Source organism: Silene latifolia, chromosome 7 (assembly GCF_048544455.1).
Source record: "Silene latifolia isolate original U9 population chromosome 7, ASM4854445v1, whole genome shotgun sequence".
Taxonomy (NCBI): Eukaryota; Viridiplantae; Streptophyta; class Magnoliopsida; order Caryophyllales; family Caryophyllaceae; genus Silene; species Silene latifolia.
Genome location: NC_133532.1, coordinates 125,239,087 through 125,263,905, shown reverse-complemented (window position 1 = coordinate 125,263,905; position 24,819 = coordinate 125,239,087). Strand labels below are relative to the sequence as shown.

Sequence of the window (24,819 nt, the reverse complement as noted above, 5' to 3'; positions counted from 1 at the left end):
ACTTAAATACGTAAAGCCATATTAATATCAAAAATTTAACAAATCTTTTTTTTTTTTTAAAAAAGGACAAAATATTATGTTAATAAATCTTCAACCTCCAACTACTCACTACTCACTACCTAACATAAGCTAGTAGCACAATGACAATGTGTTTTATATGCTCTTAATTGAATCATCTATTGCTAAGTGTAAGTTAAATTATGATCTTGCCAAAGGCCAGGAAACTAATTATGCACGTGATAGATAATGAACATGTATTCCATATGTTCCGCACCTCCACTAATAATGGCCGCAAATAAGGCTTAATCGGTTGTCAATTTTTTTTTTTTAATTATTATCTTAAATTAATTAATTAATGTTAGTTTCCTAAATTACCCTTTACCACCAATAAGTTTAAAATTTGAATGTTGATGGAGGGAACACAAATTACATGAGTAAATTACAATAATACCCCAGGTGTCGCTCACTTTGAGTAACACCCGGTGTCGCCAAATCATTTTCCTAATATAAATGGTTCTGTACGGGATTCCACTTTACTGTCAATTTTCCTCTGTTATGAAAATACTTGAGTCTTTCTATTTGTTTCTGATGTTTTTTTGTCAAACTTGTTTCCCAAAATGCGAAAATGACGTATATTATATCTACTCGATAGAGTATATAGTGTCCTTATATAAGAACAATAAATAACGATCAATAATCTAAACCTTATATATGTCTAAACGCGTGATTAAACTTACCAACAACAACAACAACAACATTACCCCAGTGCCTCAATGGCTCCCGCAAATTGCGGGGTAAGGGGGGGTCGGATGTACGCAGCCTTACCCTTGTGTTAGCAATACAAAGAGGCTGTTTCCGAATGACCCAAGATGAAAATTGCGTCGAGAACTGCATCGAAGGACCACTACTTCACAAGAGAAAGAAGAACACGAAGTGGATAGTATTCAAACAACACGAAGAATGCTCAAGTATTGCGTTACTATGCTAGTGGAACAAGCGATTCTACCCATGACCATGCAAATGCGCTAGCATCTTCCGGCAAACCAAGAAGTTGAACGTCGCTGGTGGTTTGAGACACGAGATCACAGCAAATGAAACGTTGAGGATTTTCCATAGGCCCTATAAGGATTTTGCGTCCGTCCCTTGAGTAACCATAGCCGAAACCGCTAATATGATTTCGCCAGAAAGGCGAGTCATACTCATACATCCAGGGACATTGCTTTGTTAAGCAGCGAAACACTGGAGTCCAAAAATTGTCTTCCTTTATCATCCATATATCAAAATGGGATCCGAGGATCAGTACATGGGGACGCCCCTTTAGAACCCTGACTGATAATATATGAGCGGGATTAATTTGCTTAGGTGTCGACATCTCTTCATACCTGTGACTCGAAAGATCAAAACGCATAATCGTTTTGGTTTGTAAGCCATCCTTTAAAGTGACCCAATACAAAGAGTTGTTAACAATATGAGTACGAGATGGATCAACACGAAGACCCTGAGGCGGACTCTCGATCTTCAACCATGAATTATCTTTCAAACTATACAGATAAAACTCGAAATCATTTTGATTTGGAGTAGTACTGTGGTTGACAGAACTGAAAATCATAAAATCGTCAGCATTGCAATCGTAGACAAACACGTCACTGAACATTATTTTGCGATTTTCTCTCTTCAGTCTCGGAATTTGTCTATAATCCTGGGTGGCCGGGTTGTAAAGGACAAACTCGTTTGCTTTCCCAAAACAGACCACTCCATTGCATATACCTCTTATCATAGGAAGGTAAAACGTGAGACTGTTCTCAAAGCGATACGGCTCAAGGAGCTTTATGACGTCGGGATGTACATCAAATTGAACAACGGGACGTTGAGGGTGGTCAAAATCAAAATACGCAAGGAACGCCATGAAAGGATCCCAATGGAGGAGAGTTACGCTAGAGTTTCGGATAAGGGATCGTCGTAGATGGAGTTTGACAAACTCTGGACTGATAATTAGGTTGAGTAATGACTTAGAAGCGGACTTGAAGCGTAGAAGAGTCTTAACCGGCAGCCATGAAAGGATCTCCATTATAAGATCCTCTGGAAGAGAGCTATTCCATGTTTGCGGCATCCTTGTGAAACTATAATTCTTGCTTACCAAAAACCTACGGCTTAATCACCTTTGAACTCAAATCCAAATTATATTACGGACTTTCGGAGTTTAATAATTGGACACCAGAGACGGACCGAGGATTTTTGCACCGGTACAAAATATTTTTAAAATACGCTCTTGTGATGTTTTTTATTTTTGGGTTTGAGAGTCCTTACCATTTACTCTAACCAATTTTAGATATTTGTTTTTTTTTTCCGTTCAAATGAACGTAGTTGCGGACTCGCGGGTGAAAATTGTACGCCAATTTAAGAGACCTCTAATCATTTGAGCTACTCTTATTCTCTTCTTTGGAGATTTGTCAAATCCAATATTATTGTTTAATAATCTCTTATTACTACGATTCCGCTTCTTTTGCTTTACCGCTTTAATAACCGTGAGACAATCACTTTATACCACGATTCTTCAACGGCCGTGTTTTTCTGCGTCTTGTACGCTTTCGTCGCCACCTTAGATATCCCGCCCGCGTTTCGCTTGAAATTTTTAATACCGCTTTATAATTCAATTTCAATTGTAGGTTACCAAACCAGATCATTCAATCAATTTTGACCAATTCCAAGTCGAGTTTTGACCAGTTGATTCTGAGGGCTTTACAAATAGGGCTCAGATCATTTACAACTAGACCTGGCAAAATTGACCCGACCCAAAGTTGGCCCGAACCCAAATTGACCCAACCCGAATATTCTTTTATTAAAAACTGATTATTATCCATAAATAACTTGATAATAATCGACCGAAAATAATTCGAGTCCGAAATACAAAGCCGAAATAAACTCGTCTAAAATTAACCAGACCTAAACCCAACCCGATTAACCAGTTTGCCATGTCTATTACAGCCCCATCTCGGACCAAAAGTATTGTCACAGCCAGAAATCATAAACCCGACACGCCCCATCTCGGACCAAAAGTATTGTCACAGCCAGAAATCATAAAGCCGACAAAACCCTAATTTTCTCCAATTTTTCCCCAAAAATGGCGTTCTTCACCAAATTTTTAATATCGCTTCCTAATTCAATTTCAATTGTAGGATTGAAGATGCTCAGCAGTAAATTCTGAGTTGTTTTTTTTTTTTCCTCCAAAAAAAACTCAGAATTTACGGCTGATCATTTTCAATCCTACGTGTTTCGTTTCGCATTCGATAATTCTATATGGTCAAGCAGGTAAATTTTTTAACTAGTGTCTAGTGAGTTAGTTTTTTGAGTAATTTGGTGAATTGGGTTGTTCTTAATAGCTTGGTTAATGTTCATTTATGAAATTCCATTGTGAATTCTTTGATTGATAGTTTTTTCAGAATGATTGATGAAGTACTTTGGTGAATTAAGTTTTTGTTGGTAGTTTGATTAATGTGCATTTTGTTGTGAAATCCTGTTGTTAATAAAGTTGCAAGGGAGCTAGGGGACTAGCAAGAGCGCTTGAAATTTTCGAATTTTTTGGTTAAATTTTTCCAATCTTTTTCGAGTGTATCTTATGTTATTAATTATCCGCACCCCTAAGCTCAAATCCTGGCTCCGCCACTGGTTGCAAAAGGTTAAATAAAGTACGGAGTACTTTGCTTAATCAGGTGGTTGTTGGTAGTTTGATTAATGTAAATGTCATAGTGATTCAGTTATGAGTAATTTGGCAGCAATGTGAAAGCGCGCTGTTCATAGTGTTTTAGTTATAAGAATGGTTGATCGAGTAAAGTGACATTATGTTTCATTTCGATTCAGTGGGTGGTGTGAGTGGTTTGGTTTATCGGGTTATTGAATTATTGGTGTGAGTGGTTTGAATTATCGGGTTAATATTGTTTCTGCAATCAGAAGGTCTGAAATTCATGAAATTGATGACAAGAAAGATACGACCTTGGCGAGATGAAGTAACTAAAACTAAAATCACGTAAAGATTTGAACTTGATGCAGTAAGAGGGTAAATTTTGTAATTTGTAATAGTATGAAATGGGAAATGGCTATAAGACAGATGAAGCTTAGCATTAGGACTCTCGGTTCAAGACTTGATTTCAGAATCGGTCATTGTGGCCTGATCTCGGTTGTTTCGCTATAAATGTGGTAATACGATAGCTTTGCTTTAGCTAGAAAAGTGTTTGATAATACATTTTGCAGGTATGTTCAACTATGGCATTACCACGTTTGAGTAAATGGATCAAATGGGTATTCGTAAGACAGTGAAATCATTCAATGCTCTGTTTTTTTAGAGATTTACTTACAATGTTCATCATTGAATCCGGAATCAAGGCTTTAAGCGAAGCTGGTGAGTCAATCTCAGGGTAGTCGATCATTGCTGAGATTGGTAGGAAGTGCAAGCAAATGCAACAACTTTTGATAACTTGATTGCTGATTTGCTGGTTTTGTGAAGAAGAGAAGTTTGAAGATGTTGGAATTAAGATGCATGTCAAGACGATACAATGTTTCGACATTTTATTTTTGAGCCAAAACCAAAATATGGCATTCAGAGTCATGGATAGAGCCACCAATAACAAATTAAAGAAATTGCTAGCTCAAAGCTGATTTATTTAGTGTTAATAAGTATTTCCTCCGTCTCAATCATTTGGCTACCTTTTTTAATTAAGGATTATTATAATCAAGGTAAATAAATGATTGGAACGGAACGAGTAATATAAACTCAAGTTGTTTGATTTGATTTGCATTCTTATCACTGATCACTCTATTGGCACCGGAATTATCAAAGGAGCATGATGGAACTTTTGCTGGTACTTGTGAAATAGAGCTTTTTTTGGGGTATCTATTTTGTTGAAGCTACGTACTTGATATTAAGACGGTTTTATTCCAGAATTTGGGCAGGACTTAGAGGCGTGAGCACTTCAAGTCCTATGGTGTTTGCTGCTATATGTTTGCTTTTTAGATGGTTGAAGACTTTGCTGCTGAAATGCGGAGAAGCTGGCGTTGAAGAGTTTGCGCAGTTGACAGACTTTGGTAACAACTTAATCTACCATTTGATATCAACAAATTGTTTTGTTTTGGTCGTATCAAAGTCATACCTATGTCACAGTGTCGAGTGTCAAACACGACCACTCGACACTGGTATGCAGGGAATTAAAAGAGTGTGTAAAACAGGTTAGGGCTACGGAAATAGGTTTCTGTTTCCCATGGTTCATTTTGAATGAGCCAACTTTCTTTAGAAAACTAATGTTTCCATTTGATGTTTTTTGTCGACCTGGTTTCCCAAAATGCGAAAATGACTTAATATTATATCTACTCGATAGAGTATATAAGAACAAATGATCAATAATCTAAACCTTATATATGTCTAAATTAAACGAGTGATTGAACTTACCATGCAAAAAAAATGTCGATAGTATTCAAAGAACACGAAGAATGCTCGAGTAATTGAGTTATTATGCAAGTGGAACAATTGATTCTGCCCATGACAATGCAAATGGTGTAGCATCTTCTGGCAAACCAAGAGGTTGAACCATGCTGGGGGTTTGAGACTCGAGATCACAGCAAATGAAGGAGCTTTTAGGTGTTTTCAGAGGCCCTACGAGGATTTTGCGTCCGTCGATTGAGTAAGCATAACCCGTAGGGCTAATATGATTTCGCCACAAAGGCGAGTCATACGCATACTTCCAGCTACATTGCTTTGTTGAGCAGCGAAACACTAAAGTCCAACAATTGTCTTCTGTTATCATCCATATATCAAAAGGGGATCCGAGGATCAGTACATGGGGTCGCCCCTTTAGAACCCGCACTGATAGTATATGAGCGGGATTAATTTGCTTAGGTATCGACATCTCTTCATACCTGTGACTCGAAAGATCAAAACGCATAATCGCTTTAGGTTGTAAGCCATCCTTTAAAGTGAGCCAATACAAAGAGTTGTTAGCAACATGAGTATGAGATGGATGAAAGCGAAGACCCTGAGGCGGACTCTCGATCTTCAACCATGAATTATCTTTCAAACTGTACAGATAAAACTCGAAATCATTTTGATTTGGAGTCGTAATGTGGTGGACAGAACTGAAAATCTTAAAATCGTCAGCATTGTAATCATAGACAAACACATCTTGGAACTCTATTGAGCGATACAACTCGTTATCGGGCATTATTGAGCGGCACAATTCTCTCATCCTCAGTCTCGGTATTTGTTTGTAAGCCCGAGTGGCCGGGTTGTAAAGGACAAACTCCTTTGCTTTCCAAAAACATACCACTCCATTGCATATGCCTGTAATCATAGGATAGTACAATTTGGGATTGTTCTCAAAGCGAAACAGCTCAAGGAGCTTTATGACGTCGGGATGTACATCAAGTGGAACAACGGGACGTTGAGGATGGTCGAAATCAAAATAAGCGAAGAAGGCCTTACCCCAATGAAGGAGAGTTACGCTAGAGTTTTGGACGAGGGATCGACGTAGATGGAGTTTGACAAACTCTGGGCTTATAATCAGGTTGAACAATGACTTGGAACCGGATTTAAAGCGTAAAAGAGTCTTAACAGGCAGCCGTGATAAGATCTCCATGATAATGTCATTTGGAAGAGTCTTAACCGGCAGCCATGATAATATCTCCATGATTATTCTAAAGCAAAACTGTCGGCTTTCGTTATGAACTAATCACGTTTATTATAGTAAATCAAATTTACCTAAATCTATTATTTTTTGATTTGCTACATATATTCGTTTAATAAATAGATTTGGCAAAACACAAAGCTAACTTTATAGAGAGGAGGAGTCCTACCAAAAATTACACTCTGATCTTATTTATTTATTAATTTATTTATTTTTTATGACGAGGAGACCCATGAAAAGTAAATTTTTTTCTCCATGATAATTTTTTTTATGACGAGGAGTCCTACCAAAAAATTACACTCGTGATCTTTTTTTATTAAATATTTTTTCTCCAATGATAATTTTTTTTATGACGAGGAGTCCTACCAAAAAATTACACTCGTAAATTTTCTCCATGATAATTTTTTTTTTAATGACGAGGAGTCATACCAAAAATTACACTCTGGTCTTTTTTTATTAAATCTAGGTATACGTAAACGTAATCGTTTGCAAATCACGTATACTTGATAAGCTATTTGAGAGTGACAGACACAATTGAATAAAATAGATCCTGCAATAAACTAGCTCCGTCTAAGCCAACGCTCGTGTTGATGCCGTAACTCGTCAATTTTGTACCATATGATCAGAGTTTCTATTGATTCCACTTTACTGTCAATTTTCCTCTGTTATCACTGATGAGGACTAATGGACTATTTTAATCTAAGTTAAACAAATGATTGAGACGGAACTCGGAAGGAGTAATATAAATGGTTCTGTCCGGGATTCCACTTTACTGTCAATTTTCCTCTGTTATGAAAATACTCTTTCTTGTGTCTTTCTATTTTGTTCTGATAATCATGGTAGTTCTTACAGGAGCATTCTGCTGAACTTGTGGATATTTAAGTGCAGAAAACTTATAGTGTCCTTATATAAGAACAATGATCAATAATCTAAAACTTATGAAGAATATAAAATGTCTGTAGTATTAAAAGAACAAGAAGAATGGTCGAGAGTAATTAATTGCGTTACAATGCAAGTGGAACAAGCGATTCTGCCCATGACCTTGCAAATAAGCTGGCATCTTCCGGCAAACCAAGGGGTTGAACCTCACTGATGGTTTGAGACACGAGATCACAGCAAATGAAGTGTCTAAACTTTATCAGAGGCCCTATGAGGATTTTGCGTCCGTCTCTTGAGTAAGCATAATCCAAAGGGCTAATATAATCCCGCCAGTAAGGCGAGTCATGCTCATGATGCCAGCGATATTGCTTTGTTAAACAACGAAACACTGGAGTCCAACAATTGTCTTCCGTTATCATCCATATATCAAAAACGGATCCGAGGACTAGTACATGGGGACGCCCCTTTAGAACTCTGACTGTTAATATATGAGCTGGATTAATTTGCTTAGGTGTCGACATCTCTTCATACCTGTGACTCGAAAGATCAAAACGCAAAATCACTTTTGTTACTAAAACATGTTTTTTTAAAGTGACCCAATACAGAGAGTTGTTAGCAATATGAGTACGAGATGGATCAACACGAAGACCCTGAGGCGGACTCTCGATCTTCAACCATGAATTATCTTTCAAACTGTACATATAAAACTCAAATTCATTTTGATTTGGAGCAGTACTGTTGTTGACAAAACTGAAAATCTTAAAATCGTCACCAATGCAATCATAGAAAAACACGTCACTGAACATCATTGTGGGATTTTCTCTCATCTTCAGTCTCGGAATTTGTCTATAATCCCGAGTGGCCGGGTTGTAAAGGACAAACTCCTTTGCTTTCCCAAAACATACCACTCCATTGCATATACCTGTAATCATAGGATAGTACAATTTGGGATTGTCCTCAAACCGAAACGGCTCAAAAAACTTTATGACGTCGGGATGTACATCAAGCTGAACAACAGGACGTTGAGGGTGGTCGGAATCAAAAGATGCGAGGAACACCCCACGCCAACGGAGGAGAGTTACACTAGCGTTTCGGATAAGGGATCGGCGTAAATGGAGTTTGACAAACCCGGGACAGATAATTAGGTTGAGGAATGACTTAGAAGCGGACTTAAACCGTAGAAGAGTCGTAACCGGCACCCATGAAAGGATCTCCACGATAAGATCCTCTGGGAGAGACATGCTCCATGTTGTTTTTTTTTTTTTTTTGGAAAGAAGTGCATAAAATTAGAAAAAGGAGGTTCGATTACATCAAGGGGGGGGCCGGGGGGGAGCGGCTCAATGGCCGTCACAAAGTCACTAGTACAGAGATGAATTACAAAAGAAGGAGCAAAGTCCCAATTAAAACAACCATTACAATGAGTAGTATCCGCTAGTGCAGCTTTAGCCAGGGCATCGGCTACTCCATTTGCAGATCTCTTCTCAAATTGAAGCTTCACCCGGGGGGAGGTCTCCAAAAGGTGCCTACACTCAAGGAAAAGGTTAGCAAATTGGCCACACGGAGGGGCCGTGCTCAAAATAGAGGTGACCGCATGTAAACAATCAGAGGCAACAATAAAGAAATCCATGGACTCATTACAACTCAAAAGACAATCCCTTATAGCAATGACCTCACTAATAAAGGGATTAGGGGCGAGAAAGCGACGAGACCAACCCCGAACCCAAGAGCCCATGTCATTCCTAACCACACACCCAGAACTAGCGAGAGAAGAGGAGGGGGAGAAAGCCGCGTCAACGTTGGCTTTGAGCCAACCAAGCGGGGGTAAAGCCCAACTACCGAGGTAGTAAGAGGCAGAGGGAGGGAGAGCACCCGGGGGCAACGGGAAAAGAGGCAGGGGGTTAGGGGAGTTGGCAGAGACCCAGGAGGAGGCTTGGGAGGAAGAGGAGTCGCAGAAAGTGGGGCAAGAAATGGGAGCAACTGTGGTGAAGATTGTATCACACCGATGAGTCCACAGACGCCACAGAGTGAAGGTAAACAGGGTGGGCCAAGAAGGTGTGGGGGAGGAGCAGTTCTCATGAATCCAAGGTTGGAGTTCGAGGTTGAAGAAAGAAATATCTACGCCTAAGAAATTCCAGACGTCAGTGGCAAAGCCACAGTCACGAAGAATGTGAAGGGCGGATTCAGGGAGAGAGGGGTTTAAGCAAAGGAGGCAGGAGGGGGAGGGGAGGATAGATCTTTTGAAGAGAGTAAGGTTATGGGGTAGCTTGTCCCACCAAGTGAGCCAGAGGAAGGTTTTGATTTTTGGGGGTGTAGAGAGATCCCAGAGCCAGTCGAGGGAGGGGGTGAGGGACGGGGGCCGGGTAGAAGAGTCAAGGAGGGAGGAGTAGGCTGAGCCAATCGAGAATTTGTTTTTGGGGGCAAGGGAGGTAGAAAGGATATCAGGGGGACAGGAAGAAGGGAGCGGAATGGTCAGGATAGAGGATAGGACATCGTCAGGGAGAACAAAATCAAGGTTATCAAAATTCCAGCAACCATTGGAAATAATAGAGCTGAGTTTGGCATTGTGGGAGATCGCATTGAGAGGTCCACAAATAAGATTCCTGAGTGGGCCAAGGGTGGTCCAACTGTCGGTCTAGAGCCGGATGGAGGTGCCGTCACCAATGGACCAGATCAAATGAGGTTGAAGCAAAGGAAGGCCTATTCCAACATTTTTCCAAATGTGGGAGCCCTTGCGGAAGGAGGAGGGACTAGGGGTTGGGTACTTGCTTAGGATTGCACGAGAGGCAGGAGTATTCTTGTTAAGGGTAATATTCCAACTCAACTTGGTAGAATAGGCATCGTTGAGCGGGCGGGCAGCTTTAATGCCCAGGCCACCGAGGGACAACGGTTTAGTGGCCAGGTCCCAGTTGGAGAGGTGGAGTTTTTTTGAAGAGGTGCCTGACCACAAAAAGGATCTGGTAGTCTTATCAATTTCGTCGAGGATAGAAGAAGGCAGGCGGATGCATTGCATAGAATGGAGAGGGATGGCATTGAGAGTGGATTTAATGAGGCAGAGTCTTCCTGCCATCGACAAGAATTTGGATTTCCAGCTGGACAATTTGGAATGAAGGGCATCTATTATGTGACGGAGGTCAGCTTTCTTGGGTTTTGTTCCTTTAAGGGGGAAACCAAGGTAGGTGCCAAGGCTGGGGGTAGCTTTAATGCTGAGAGCATTTTCAAACATAAGGGTATTCTCAGAAGAAGTGTATTTGGAGAAAGAGATCTTGCTTTTAGAGAAGTTAATTTTTTGTCCCGAGGATGAACAAAAGTTAAAAAGAATGTCTTGGAGGGCGCAAAGGTTTCGTTCGGTTGCGCGCCCAAAAAGAAGGATGTCATCGGCAAAAAGGAGATGGGAAAAAGACGCACCACCTTTACCCAACGGGAAGGGGACCCAATCAAAGTCAAGGCAGGACTGATGGATGAGGGTGGAGAGGGCTTCCATACAAATGATAAAAAGGTAAGGGGAGAGCGGATTGCCTTGCCGGATGCCTCTAGAGGGAGAGAAGCATTGGAGGAGGGTTCCATTTAGGGCTACTCTAGTGGTGGAAGAGGAAATACACTCCATGATAAGAGAGATGGTATCCTTGTCGATATTTGCTCTGGAGAGACAAAGGTGAATGAAGTCCCATTCAAGACGATCAAAAGCCTTTTCTAAATCAAGCTTGAGAGCGAACCACCCGGTTTTACACTTGGAGGTATGCATGGAATGGAGAATTTCAGAAGCTATGATATAGTTATTTTCAGGGCCTCGCCCAGGGATCGAGCTGCCTTGGTTAGGGGAGATAATGTTGTGCATATGGGGTTTGAGACGGTTGACAATGATTTTTGTGATGATCTTGTAGGAGGTATTACAGAGGCTTATGGGTCGGAAGTTTTTAATGGTTTGGGGGGATGGAATCTTTGGGATGAGGGAAATGGCAGTTTGGTTTGTGCTTTCAGGGATTCGTTTGGTGCGATAAATGTTTTGAATGAAAGGAATGATGTCTTGTTTGATGACATGCCAGCATGATTTGAAGAAACCGGCGTGGAAACCATCCGGTCCAGGGGCCTTTTTGGATCCAAGAGCGAACAAAGCAAGGCGAATTTCATCCTCGGGTGGGATCATGTAAGAGGTGATTGGAGGGCAAGGATTGCGAGTGACCCAAGTATTCGAGAGCTTCTCAGTGGAATAGAGTTTGGCGAAGTAGTTGGTGATATGGCTAGAGAGGTTATCATGACCAGAGATGGTTTGGCCCACGTCATCTTCGAGAGAAATGATGCGGTTGAAACTACGTCTCATAGCGACGGATTTCTGAAAGAAGGGGGTGTTTCGGTCACCATCCATGAGCCAGTTGATCCGAGCACGATCACGCCAGTAGTGATGCTCCTGGTCAAGGACTCTATTAAGGTCGAGGGTAAGAGAGGCATGGAGATTGTGAAGATACTCAGAGTCAGGCGAGAGGCAGAGGTCACGTTGGGTACCTAGGAGTCTAGCATTAAGAATTCTTTTGTTTTTGCTAATGTTGCCAAAGACGGTTTCGGCCCAGGCAGAGAGAGTACGGCTAAGGGAGAGAAGTTTTGTGGGGACATCACCAGGGGAGGACAATCAGGCGGATTCAACAAAGGGGAGGAAGTTTGGGTCCGTAGTCCAGACAGTCTCAAATTTAAAGGTTTTGGTGTGATTATGGGTGGGGAGGGACGTTTTAAGGATGATGGGACAGTGGTCAGAGGACAGACGAGTAAGGTGATTATTGTGCGAGTTGGGGTAGGCGTCAAGCCAGGGTTGATTAATCCAGACACGGTCAAGGCGTTCAAGGATTGGGTTGAGTATGCTCCATGTTGTTTGCGGCATCCTTGTGAAACTATAATTCTTGCTTACCAAACCTACGGCTTAATTACCTTTTACCTAAAACCCAAATTATATTACGGACTTACGGGTTTAATAATTGGATACCAGAGATGGACTGAGGATTTTTGTATGGAATTTATTTTTTTTTTTTTTTTTTGGTAACGAGAAAATCCACAATCGCTGCAAATCACATGGACTTGACCCATAAATACTCCACAAGATTTCTCTTGAGGAGTCTTGAACCTAGGTCCCTTCAAAATTTCATCCAATTAAGTTTTAATCACTAGACTTCAACCTTACGAACAATACAAAATATTTTTAAAATACCCCCATGGCCCCATGTGATATTTTATCTTAATATTGTAACTTTACTTTTAAATAATAATGTTTATGTAAACTCTATGTATATTATGACTCTGTAGTGCTAAATTTAATTGTCGAGTATCTGATGCTATTTAGTCGAGTAGTTTACTTTGTATTGGTTACAATAATGTAAGTCACCTTATGAAAAAAAAAAAAAAAAAAAAAAAAAAAAAACTTGTATCAAGTAATGATCTTAAAAAGAACTTTAACTAAAAACGTCATCGATTATAACGAAAAGCATCACTGCGACCCCGCTTCTTTTGCTTTAAAAGTATGCTTCTTTAAATGTAAATTCGTAATTTCTGCATTAGTTTTGTTTATGCTCTTCTGACTTTCTTTAGAAAACTGGTGTTCCATTGTTGAGATATGTTGGTTTACCACAATTGTTTCGTTTAACTAGAATGAACAATCATGTTTTCTTCCTAGATGATGTCGTTTTGTACCAGCATAAACTCGAAAAAACCGTCTTTCAGGAGCATTCTGCGGAAATTTAGCTGGAGAAAACAGAAAACTTAGTCTTATTATTTCACAATGATAAGCATATATACGGACCTGCGTTACTGAAACACGTAAATGACTTATATTACCACTTGATAGAGAATAATGTAGAGTCGAGTCCTGATAATAATAATAATAATAAAGTAAAAACGACAATTGAAGAACAGCCATGAATAATCTAAACTTTTATTATATATGTCTAAACCAGTAATTGCGTTACTATGCAAGTGGAAAAAGCGATTCTACCCATGACATTCCAAATAAGGTAACATCATCCGGCAATCCAAGAGGGTGAAACACGCTGGTGGTTTGAGACTCGAGATCACAGCAAACCAAGTGTGCACGGTTGCTCAGAGGCCCTATGAGGATTTTGCGTCCGTCTCTTGAGTAAGCATAATCCAAAGGGCTAATATAATCCCGCCAATAAGGCGAGTCATACTCATAATTCCAGCGATATTTCTCTGTTGACCAGCGAAACACTGAAGTCCAACAATTGTCTTCCGATATCATCCATATATCAAAAATTGATCCGTGGATTAGTACATGGGGTCGCCCCTTTAGAACCCGCACTGATAGTATATGAGCGGGATTAATTTGCTTAGGTATCGACATCTCTTCGTACCTCTGACTCCAAAGATCATAACGCATAATCACTTTGGTTTGTAAGCCATTATCCTTTAATGTGACCCAATACAAAGAGTTGTTAGCAATATGAGTACGAGATGGATCAACATGAACACCCTGAGGTGGACTCCCGATCTTCAACCATGAATTACCTTTCAAACTATACAGATAAAACTCGAAATCATTTTGATTTGGAGCCGAACTGTGGTGGACAGAACTGAATATCTTAAAATCGTCACCAATACAATCATAGAAAAACACGTCACTAAACATCATTGTGCGATTTTCTCTCATCTTCAGTCTCGGAATTTGTCTATAATCCCGGGTTGCCGGGTTGTAAAGGACTGTTGAAGTATGAGACTTTTAGTGTATTCTAGATTTATCCGCAATGTGCTAGAATAATGTAGAAATATCTAGAATAGTCTAGAAGCGTCTAGAAGAATCTAAAAGAGTCATGTATGTTCTAGATTTATCTAGAACAACCTAGAACCTTCTAGATATGTGTATAAGTGGTAAGGAACTCTAGAGAGTTCCGTGTCTAGGCCACTCTAGAATGTCCTATTCTAGAGTGTTCTTAGGATGTAGGAGAAGGAGGAGGAGCTCTATAAAAAGAGGACCTCTCCTCCCATTTCAATGAACCTAAGTGTAACCAAGTGTATCCCAACAAATTCACAACAAATCAATACACAAACTAATTCCTTTAAACTAAACTCCAACTAATCAACCTTCAACTAATCAACTAAACAAACAACTAATCTCCACTCTACTTCTTATACTCCCCCATACACCAACAAGTGGTATCAGAGCTCTAAAGATCTTAGGGCAACAAAATAAAACTATGGCTTCCGCATCAAACACTCCATTGCCCGCTCCTCTAGATTTTCTAGATTTATTTAGAGGAGAAAATTATGACCATTGGTGCATTAAAATGAAGCTCTTCTTAAGAGCAAATGCATTATGGGAGATAGTGGAAAATGGTCCCCAAAAACAACAAGAAGGTGTTCCAACCACCGAAGCAACCTTAAAGAAAATAAAAGAGGATGAAATAAATGACGCCAAAGCCCTGTGTTTCATCTTTGATACCGTTTCGGAGATCATTTTTCCAAAAATAATGTGGGCTTCTACCGCAAAAGAAGCATGGGATTTACTCCAAAAAGAATTCTATGGTGATGAAAGGATAAGGGCATTACGTCTTATTGCCTTAAGAAAACATTTCGAAAATTTGAAAATGGGGGAGAATGAAGACATAAAAACCTACACTTGGAGAGTAATGGAGACAGTTAACCAAATGAAAATATATGGTGAAGATGTCGCCGATACGAGGATTGTGCAGAAAATTCTCGTAACTTTGCCAAAAAAGTTCGACATGATTGTCAATGTTATTGAAGAATCAAGAGATCTATCAAAGCTCACCGTGACAGAGCTAGTTGGATCTTTACACGCCCATGATCAGAGTTCAAGACTCAAGAATCTTCTTCCGAGGATACATCTTCTTCCCATGATGATCAGAAATTGATGAAGACTCGAGAATCTTCTTACGAAGATGCAATCTGGAATTGGGAAGAAAAGAGGGTAGAAAGAAATGTGACCCTAATCCCTGATCATCCACAACATTTAGACGGCGATGTTGGCACAACCAACAACAATGATCCTCTTACACCTCCATCAACTCCTAATACACTTTCTCTATCCTCAAATGACAATTCAGAGAATGCTACGGGAGCACAAGGTAAGAAAAATATATCTGAAATTTATGTAGAATGTCTCTCCATTCAAGATACAGAAGAGTGCGAAAGATGCTACTTCACTTTTGAGGAGTCAAAAGACTTTGATGAGGCTTCCAAACAGAAGGAGTGGCAAGAACCTATGGAGAAGGAGATAAATATGATAAAGGAGTTGGTTGACAAGCCAAGAGATCGAAAGGTAATTGGTGTAAAATGGGTTTATAAAACTAAGTTGAATTCTAATGACTCTATCAACAAGCACAAAGTAAGAATGATCGGCAAAGGATATTCCCAACAAGATGGAAATCACTATGAAGATACATTTGCTCTAGTTGTTCGTCATGCTACCAGCTCGAGGAGGAGACGTACATCGAGCAACCTCCGAGTTTGGCGTTACAAAAGAAAAAAGAAAAAGAAGAGGAATGATAATCAAACTAAGTGTTACACCAAAAGTCTCAAGGAGGAGTGTTGAAGTATGAGACTTTTAGTGTATTCTAGATTTATCCGCAATGTGCTAGAATAATGTAGAAATATCTAGAATAGTCTAGAAGCGTCTAGAAGAATCTAAAAGAGTCATGTATGTTCTAGATTTATCTAGAACAACCTAGAACCTTCTAGATATGTGTATAAGTGGTAAGGAACTCTAGAGAGTTCCGTGTCTAGGCCACTCTAGAATGTCCTATTCTAGAGTGTTCTTAGGATGTAGGAGAAGGAGGAGGAGCTCTATAAAAAGAGGACCTCTCCTCCCATTTCAATGAACCTAAGTGTAACCAAGTGTATCCCAACAAATTCACAACAAATCAATACACAAACTAATTTCTTTAAACTAAACTCCAACTAATCAACCTTCAACTAATCAACTAAACAAACAACTAATCTCCACTCTACTTCTTATACTCCCTCATACACCAACAAGGACAAACTCCTTTGCTTTCCCAAAACATACCACTCCATTGCATATGCCTGTAATCATAGGATAGTACAATATGGGAAAATACAACTGGGAACTGTTCTCAAAGCGAAACGACTCAAGGAGCTTAATGACATCGGGATGTACATCAAGTTGAACAACGGGACGTTGAGGGTGGTCAAAATCAAAATACGCAAGGCTGGCCTCACCACAATGGAGGAGAGTTACGCTAGAGTTTCGAATAAGGGATCGTTGTAGATGGAGTTTGACAAACTCTGGACTGATAATTAGGTTTAATAATGACTTAGAAGCCGACTTGAAGCGTAGAAGAGTCATAACCGGCAGCCATGAAAGGATCTCCATGATAAGATCATCTGGAAGAGACCTACTCCATGTTGTCTGCGGCATACTTGTGAATCTACAATTCTTTAACAAACTTGGCTTGTTACGGAAATTATATTATGTACTTACCGCAATTTAATAGAATTTAATAACTGGTAATAACTGGACACCCGAGACGGACTGATGATTTTTGCACCGGTACAAAATATTTTTAAAATACGCTCTGTGATGTTTTTAATTTTTACCTTTCGTTCAGATGAGCGCAATATATAGCGGGTGAAAATCGTACACCAACTTAAAAGAGCTCTAACCACTTGATCTACTCTTATTCTTCTTTGGAGATTTGTCAAATCCAATATTAGTGTTTAATAATTAGGATTGAATACGAAGGGATAAACTTTACTGCCGTCTATAATCCATATTCATTAGACATGGAGTATATTACATCAAGACGTATACCAAATATGTAAGTTCTTATAGTCTAAAATACGTCTTCTAGTTTCATAATGAACATGTATAAACTGAATGCGGAAACGATAAAAGAGATCGATTACCTCCGGTCAGCTTGAAATAATTGATAAATTCTTATGCCCTAAATCTGACTTGGCTTCCAAACCCTCAGCCTCACAATTTAGAGGGTGTATTTTCTTAATGAAGTAGGCTTGGTAAACCTTAATCTGAATAAATATGATCTCCTTATATAGACTTTTGTCATCAAAGAGTCAACTGAACAGTTTCCTAAATTCTTAATCTGAATAAATATGATCCCCTTATATAGACTTTTGTCATCAAAGAGTCAACTGCACGGTTTCCTAAATTGTGAGTGGTAAGTTATGGCCGAGATAATAGTGAAAACGGAATCCTAGGTAAATTCCACCATGACCAACTTAATTTTCATAAAATAACTTAATTAAAGATTAATAAAATATTTATTTATTTTATGTAATATCTTACGAAATAATGGTTTTAACAGAATTTTAGCTAAAAAGTCATCAATAATAAGGAAATAAATTACTAAGATTCCGCTTCTTTTGCTTTAACGCTTTAATAAGCGTGTTTTCATGCGTCTTGTACGCCTTCGAAATCGTCCCCCCTTAGATATCCCACCCGCATTTCGCTTGAAATTTTTAATACCGCTTTATAATTCAATTTCAATTGTAGGTTACCAAACCAGATCATTCAATCAATTTGACCAATTTCAAGCCGAGTTTTGACCGAGTTGACTTTGAGAGCTCTACGAGCAGGGCTCAGATCATTTACAGCTAGACCTGGCAAAGTTGATCCGGCCCAAAGTTGACCCGAACCCAAATTGAACCAACCCGAATATTTTTGTTTTTTTTATTAAAAACTGATTATATCCATAAATAACTTGATAATAATCGACCCGAAAAATGATTCGAGCCCAAAATACAAACCCAAAATAAAGAAATTGACCAGACCTGAATCTAACCCGATTAACCAATTTGCCATGTCTAATACAGCCCTATCTCGGACCAAAAGTATTGTCACAGCCAGAAATCATAAACCCGACAAAACCCTAATTTTCTCCAATTTTTCCCCAAAAATGGCGTTCTTCACCAAACATTTTCAATTGTAGGATTGAAGATGCTCAGCAGTAAATTCCGAGTTGTTTTTTTCCCTCAAAAAAAAAAAACTCAGAATTTAATACTGATCATTTTCAATCCTACGCGAATATCCCAAATTAATACTCTCTCACTCAAATCCGCAACGAGCGTTTCGTTTCGCATTCGATAATTCTATATGGTCAAGCAGGTATATTTTTAAACTAGTGAGTTAGTTTTTTGAGTAATTTGGTGAATTGGGTTGTTCTTAATAGCTTGGTTAATGTTCATTTATGAAATTTCGTTGTGAATTGTTTGATTGATAGTTTATCAGAATGATTGATGAAGTAGTTTGGTGAATTAAGTTTTTGTTGGTGGTTTGATTAATGTGCATTTTGTTGTGGTTATTGTAGCTAGCATTGCGAAATCCTGTTGTTAAGATTTCGAATTTTTTGGTTAAATTTTTCGAATTTCTTTCGAGTGTACCTTATATTATTTAGTTATCTGCCCCCCTAAGCTCAAATCCTGGCTCCGCCACTGATTGCAAAAGGTTTAATAAAGTACTTTGCTTAATCGGGTGGTTGTTGGTAGTTTGATTAATGTAAATGTCATAGTGATTCAGTTGGTGGTGTGAGTAATTTGGCAGCAATGTGAAAGCGCGCTGTTCATAGTGTTTTAGAAATAAGAATGGTTGATCGAGTAAAGTGAAATTATGTTTCATTTCGTTTCAGTGGGTGGTGTGAGTGATTTGGTTCATTTATCGGGTTATTGAATTATTTGTTGCAATGTGATATCATGTTGTTAATATTGTTTCTGCAATCAGAAGGTCTGAAATTCATGAAATTGATGACAAGAAAGATATGACCGTGTCGAGATGAAGTAACTAAAACTAAAATCACGTAAAGATTTGAACTTGATGCAGCAAGATGGTAAATTTTGTAATTTGTAATAGTATGAAATGGGAAATGGCTATAAGACAGATGAAGCTTAGCATTGGATTCTCGGTTCAAGACTTTATTGGAATTAAGATGCATGTCAAGACGATACAATGTTTCGACATTTTATTTTTGAGCCAAAACCAAAATATGGCATTCAGAGTCATGGATAGAGCCACCAATAACAAATTAAAGAAATTGCTAGCTCAAAGCTGATTTATTTAGTGTTAATAAGTATTTCCTCCGTCTCAATCATTTGGTTACCTTTTTTTTATGAGGATTATTATAATCAAAGGTAAATAAATGATTGGAACGGAACGAGTAATATAAACTCAAGTTGTTTGATTTGATTCGCATTCTTATCACTGATCACTCTACTGGCACCGGAATTATCAAAGGAATATGATGGAACTTTTGCTTGTACTTGTGAAATAGAGCTTTTTTTTCGGGATCTATTTTGTTGAAGCTAAGTACTTGGATATTAAGACGGTTTTATTCCAGAATTTGGGCAGGACTTAGAGGCGTGAGCACTTCAAGTCCTATGGTGTTTGCTGCTATATGTTTGCTTTTTAGATGGTTGAAGACTTTGCTGCTGAAATGCGGAGAAGCTGGCGTTGAAGAGTTTGCGCAGTTGACAGACTTTGGTAACAACTTAATCTACCATTTGATATCAACAAATTGTTTTGTTTTGGTCGTATCAAAGTCATACCCATGTCACAGTGTCGAGTGTCAGACACGGCCACTCGACACTGGTATGCAGGGAATTAAAAGAGTGTGTAAAACAGGTTAGGGCTACGGAAATAGGTTTCTGTTTCCCATGGTTCATTTTGAATGAGCCAACTTTCTTTAAATTCATTTCCATTTGATGTTTTTTGTCGACCTGGTTTCCCAAAATGCGAAAATGATTTATATTATATCTACTCGATAGAGTATATAAGAACAAATGATCAATAATCTAAACATATATATGTCTAAACAAGTGATTGAATTTACCATGTAAACAAAATGTCGATAGTATTCAAAGAACACGAAGAATGCTTAAGTAATTGTGTTACTATGCAATAGGAACAAGGGATTCTACCCATGACCATCCATATGTGATAGCATCTTCCGGCAAACCAAGAGGTTGAACGATGCTGGTGGTTTGAGACTCGAGATCACAACAATAGAAGCGTTTACTATTTTTCAGAGGCCCTATGAGGATTTTGTGTCCGTCTCTTGAGTAAGCATAACCCGTATAGAGAATCTGTTTCTGCCAGTAAGGCGAGTCATTCTCATACATCCAGTGATATTTCTTTGTGTTGCGAAACACTTTAATCCAGCAATTGTCTTCCGTTATCATCCATATATCATAATTGGATCCGACCATCAATACATGGGGACGCCCCTTTAGAACCTTGACTGATAATATTAGAGCGGGATTAATTTGCTTAGGTATCGACATCTCTTCATACCTGTGACTCGAAAGATCAAAACGCATTATGGCTTTGGGTTGTAAGCCATTATCCTTTAATGTGACCCAATACAAAGAGTTGTTAGCAATATGAGTACGAGATGGATTGACACGAAGACCCAGAGGTGAACTCTCGATCTTCAACCATGAATTATCTTTCAAACTGTACATATAAAACTCGAAATCATTTTGATTTCGAGTCGTACCGTGGTTGACAGAACTGAAAATCTTTAAATCGTCGGCATTACAATCGTAGACAAACATGTCTTTGAACATTAATGAGGGATTTTCTCTCATCTTCAGTCTCGGAATTTGTCTATAATCCCGAGTGGCGGGGTTGTAAAGGACAAACTCCTTTGCTTTCCCAAAACATACCACTCCATTGCATATACCTATAATCGTGGGAAGATACAACTTGGAACTGTTCTCATACTGATATGGCTCAAGGAGCTTTATGACGTCGGGATGTACATTAAGTTGAACAACGGGACGTTGAGGGTGGTCGAAATCAAAAGGCGCGAGATAGAACCCACGCCATTGGAGGAGAGTTACGCTAGCGTTTCGGATAAGGGATCGACGTAGATGGAGTTTGACAAACTCTGGACTGATAATTAGGTTGAGGAATGACTTAGAAGCGGACTTAAAGCGTAGAAGAGTCATAACCGGCAGCCATGAAAGGATCTCCATGATAAGATCCTCTGGAAGAGGCATACTCCATGTGGTTTGCGGCATCCTTGTGGAACTATAATTCTTGTTACGGCTTAATTGAAAATTACCTTTCAGCTTTTATATGGACTTCTGTTTTCCCTAATTCTACGGAGTAACATATACGGAGTCTAGACCTGGCAATTCGGGTTAACGAGTCGGGTTTGAGTCGGACCGATTCGGGATGGGTTATTTCGGGTTTCTCAAATTTTTGGATTAGTTCGGATCGGGTGATTTCGGGTTACGGGTTTGTTGGTCAGGTCTGTTTCGGGTAATTTTGGGTCGGGTAATTTTGGGTCGGGTCATTTTCGGCTCAAGTAAGAGAGAAAAAAGCCCAAGCTCAAAAGCCCGGCCCGCTTTTTTGAAGGGTTTAATACTTGTTATTTGATGCTGAAATTGAATAAGGTAACTCGTGAAGTAGAGATGATCAAATGGGCCAAGCCCAAAAGCCCGGTCCGCTTTTTTGAAGGGTTTCAGTTTTTTCAGCCCAAAAAAATCCATGGCCCAGCCCAAAAAAGCCCAAAGTATTTTAGGGCTAGTTTTGGGACAAGGGCGTGGCCCAAGTTTTGGCCTTTGGTAAGTGGTTATTTTTTTCTACACAAACTAGGTTTGGTGCCCGGCTTCGCCCGGGCTACCTCTATTTACCGTTAAATTCCATTTTAACGAAATAAACAATATTGGAGTTGTCTAACTCACATGTTTACTATGTGTAATATATTTTTCTACGGCATATCTTATAATTATGATGAAATATAAAACTTATTTTCAAATTATGAGACACGTTTACTACCCCGCTATCAATATTATTACTTTCACGACATTCTTTGTTAATATCATTACGTTCACTACTCCCGTGGTTACTATTGTTTCTTTTACTAATTCCTCTATTTTTTTTTGTTAAATTCATTATTCGGGGTTAATTTTATCCGGCGTATATTTGAGTAAATAAAATATTTCCTTGAGTCAATTGGTATTTAATTGTTCATACTTTTTCTCATTGTTATCAGTGTTACTTTCACTACATTCGTTGTTACTTTCACTACTCACAGTCTCCCACTGTCATTATTATAACTGTAACTACTCTCACATTAATACCGTTAATTTTATTAAGGGTAAATTAATTATTACAACCTTATAAATTACACTTTTTAAAACTTACTACCTTATAAAAAAAACTTTTAAACTTACTACCTTATTGAGCAGTTTTGCATAAAATTGCTGCCATTGCCCCTTTCCGGTGAGTTTCTATGTTAACGGACGAAAATACCCCTTACTAAAACAGATTAGAAAGTTCAAATTTTCAGTAAACACACTCCCTTCCATTGTTCCTTTACTTGTCTCTCCTCTTTGAACACTTTTAAGTTGTTCATCTTTACCAATTAATTCAATCGATGATTGGATTTCGCATTTGAGCTCCTGACAAATTATGTAATCCTTAATTTGTTGCTAATTAATCCTCTTTTTGTTCAATATGAATGATGTTGAAGACTGTAATTTCGTTTGTATTTAGCATATGAATTAGTTATCCCAATTTTTCGTGCTACATTGACATTTCCTTCAAAATTAGAACCCTAATCCATTTTTTTATTGTTATTCTTGTTGTCGATATTTCAAGTTATTGTTGCAGTTGTTGTAGTTGATGTTGCTGTAGTTAATTGTTGTTGGGTAATGATGGAATTTGGAAACAAACGAACAACCAGAGGAAGAAACTAGGTAGAAGAAGGTCAAATAAGGACATGAGGGGAGGGATATGGATAAGAGAAATAGAAATAAGAAGAGGGGCATTTTGGACAGAAATTACAAGTTTTAGACGTAAATTTGAAATATCGTCGGAATATTTCTTTTTAAATGGCCGGAGACTAGAAATGGTAGCAGTTTTTTGTAAAAATGTTTAGTAAGGTAGTAAGTTTAGAAGTTTTTTTTATAAGGTAGTAAGTTTTGAAAAGTGTAATTTATAAGGTTGTAATAATTAATTTACCCTTTTATTAATATAGTTGCTGTTACTATTACTTTTACTACATTTAATTTAACTAGTATTGGTACCCGGCTTCGCCCGGGCTACCTCTACTTACCATTAATTTTTTTTATTAAATAAATTACTTAAAGTTGCATAACCCATAAATTTATCATTAATATATTTTTCAATGATATATCCTAAAATTACGATGAAATAAATTTTGAGACAAATTCACTACTCCCGCTATTAATATTTTACTTTTATTAATGAAACAATAGTAATAACATTTCACTACTTGCACGTAATTATTGTTACTTTCACTACTCCCACCGTAATTATTGTTACTATCACAACTGCCGCATTAATATTGATAATTTCACTACTTCCGTCGTACTTATTGTTACTTTCACTATTGCCGCATTAATATTGATTATTTCACTACTTCCGTTGTTGTTTCTACCACTTTCACTAATCTCGCTGATAATGTTGTTACTTTTAATATTAAAATTAGTGATTACTATCATATAACTATATCCAATGTTACTACAATTCTTTTCTTTACTGACGAAATTACTTTTACTACTTACGCATGCAATTTTAAGAGGATTATATATTTATATAAATAAAAACATAGGATTCCTCGGTCAATGTTCTCGTCTCATGTGTATGCCTTGAGCATCGTCATCGCTTCCACTTCCCTCGCTTTTACTACCTCCTCCCTCAGATAGACCGAATAGATTTCCCATATTTATTTCAAATTTTCAGTTACAACTTATAGTTCAATTTCAATTCTAATTGTTCAAACACGATCACTCATTTCATAATAATAATTGGGGAAAAATCGTACTAAGGTTCTGTTCTTTTCGGCTGAGTAGAGCTTAAATAGACTTATTGGAACTAGAGTGAGCTGAACTGAACTGAAATAAGCTGAATTGAGCTGAACTGAATTGAAGTGAGTTGAATGGGATTAAAGTGAAATTGAGAGAACTGATTTGAGCTGAATTGAATAAATTAAGTAAAAAACAATTATGTATATTATGAAATAAATAATCTTTTAGCTATCATAGTATTTTTCGATTTCACAATTATTTGGATAATAAAAAAAACTATACAACACATTATAGAACAAGAAGATTCAAAATCAGTTCTAACGAGCAAATAGAAATCCTAAGTAATGACCTGGTGATGATGATGATCCTGGAGAAACATCCTTCTCTTTGGATAAAAGGGGAAAAGATAAACGTAGAGACATGAAGTAAAATCCCCCCTATTACTAAGAGAATAAAAATTCTCTTAGTTTTCCCTCCAAAATGCATCTAGCTAAATAAG

At 38.2% G+C, this 24,819-nt stretch overlaps 6 protein-coding genes and 2 long non-coding RNA genes across 8 annotated transcripts; 3 read left to right on the top strand and 5 right to left on the bottom strand.

The window, feature by feature from the left end:
- Positions 1-979: 979 nt before the first annotated feature.
- LOC141590717 (F-box protein At4g22390-like) lies at positions 980-2,110 on the bottom strand. The gene has a single exon (XM_074411282.1). The coding sequence runs from the start codon at positions 2,108-2,110 to the stop codon at positions 980-982; it is 1,131 nt and encodes a 376-aa protein (XP_074267383.1).
- Positions 2,111-3,057: 947 nt separating this feature from the next.
- Positions 3,058-5,306, top strand: LOC141591368 (uncharacterized). The gene is made up of 2 exons (XR_012520823.1): positions 3,058-3,309; positions 4,249-5,306. It is a non-coding gene; the product is annotated as an uncharacterized LOC141591368 (long non-coding RNA).
- Positions 5,307-5,501: 195 nt separating this feature from the next.
- LOC141590716 (F-box protein CPR1-like) lies at positions 5,502-6,731 on the bottom strand. Its single transcript, XM_074411281.1, has one exon. The coding sequence runs from the start codon at positions 6,672-6,674 to the stop codon at positions 5,502-5,504; it is 1,173 nt and encodes a 390-aa protein (XP_074267382.1). The 5' UTR covers positions 6,675-6,731.
- A 944-nt stretch (positions 6,732-7,675) lies between these two features.
- Positions 7,676-8,791, bottom strand: LOC141590715 (F-box protein CPR1-like). The gene has a single exon (XM_074411279.1). The coding sequence runs from the start codon at positions 8,789-8,791 to the stop codon at positions 7,676-7,678; it is 1,116 nt and encodes a 371-aa protein (XP_074267380.1).
- Positions 8,792-13,497: 4,706 nt separating this feature from the next.
- LOC141590714 (uncharacterized) lies at positions 13,498-14,178 on the bottom strand. The gene has a single exon (XM_074411278.1). The coding sequence runs from the start codon at positions 14,176-14,178 to the stop codon at positions 13,498-13,500; it is 681 nt and encodes a 226-aa protein (XP_074267379.1).
- Positions 14,179-14,740: 562 nt separating this feature from the next.
- Positions 14,741-15,418, top strand: LOC141590713 (uncharacterized). Its single transcript, XM_074411277.1, has one exon. The coding sequence runs from the start codon at positions 14,741-14,743 to the stop codon at positions 15,416-15,418; it is 678 nt and encodes a 225-aa protein (XP_074267378.1).
- A 1,109-nt stretch (positions 15,419-16,527) lies between these two features.
- LOC141590711 (uncharacterized) lies at positions 16,528-16,944 on the bottom strand. Its single transcript, XM_074411276.1, has one exon. The coding sequence runs from the start codon at positions 16,942-16,944 to the stop codon at positions 16,528-16,530; it is 417 nt and encodes a 138-aa protein (XP_074267377.1).
- Positions 16,945-18,391: 1,447 nt separating this feature from the next.
- Positions 18,392-21,000, top strand: LOC141591367 (uncharacterized). The gene is made up of 3 exons (XR_012520822.1): positions 18,392-18,651; positions 19,877-20,019; positions 20,441-21,000. It is a non-coding gene; the product is annotated as an uncharacterized LOC141591367 (long non-coding RNA).
- The last annotated feature ends 3,819 nt before the right edge of the window (positions 21,001-24,819 follow it).

Excerpts from the sequence above, each read along its gene's own strand:
- LOC141590717 (XM_074411282.1), bottom strand. The coding sequence starts at position 2,110 with ATGCCGCAAACATGGAATAGCTCTCTTCCAGAGGATCTTATAATGGAG.
- LOC141590716 (XM_074411281.1), bottom strand. The coding sequence starts at position 6,674 with ATGGAGATATTATCATGGCTGCCGGTTAAGACTCTTCCAAATGACATT.
- LOC141590715 (XM_074411279.1), bottom strand. The coding sequence starts at position 8,791 with ATGTCTCTCCCAGAGGATCTTATCGTGGAGATCCTTTCATGGGTGCCG.
- LOC141590714 (XM_074411278.1), bottom strand. The coding sequence starts at position 14,178 with ATGATGTTTAGTGACGTGTTTTTCTATGATTGTATTGGTGACGATTTT.
- LOC141590713 (XM_074411277.1), top strand. The coding sequence starts at position 14,741 with ATGGCTTCCGCATCAAACACTCCATTGCCCGCTCCTCTAGATTTTCTA.
- LOC141590711 (XM_074411276.1), bottom strand. The coding sequence starts at position 16,944 with ATGCCGCAGACAACATGGAGTAGGTCTCTTCCAGATGATCTTATCATG.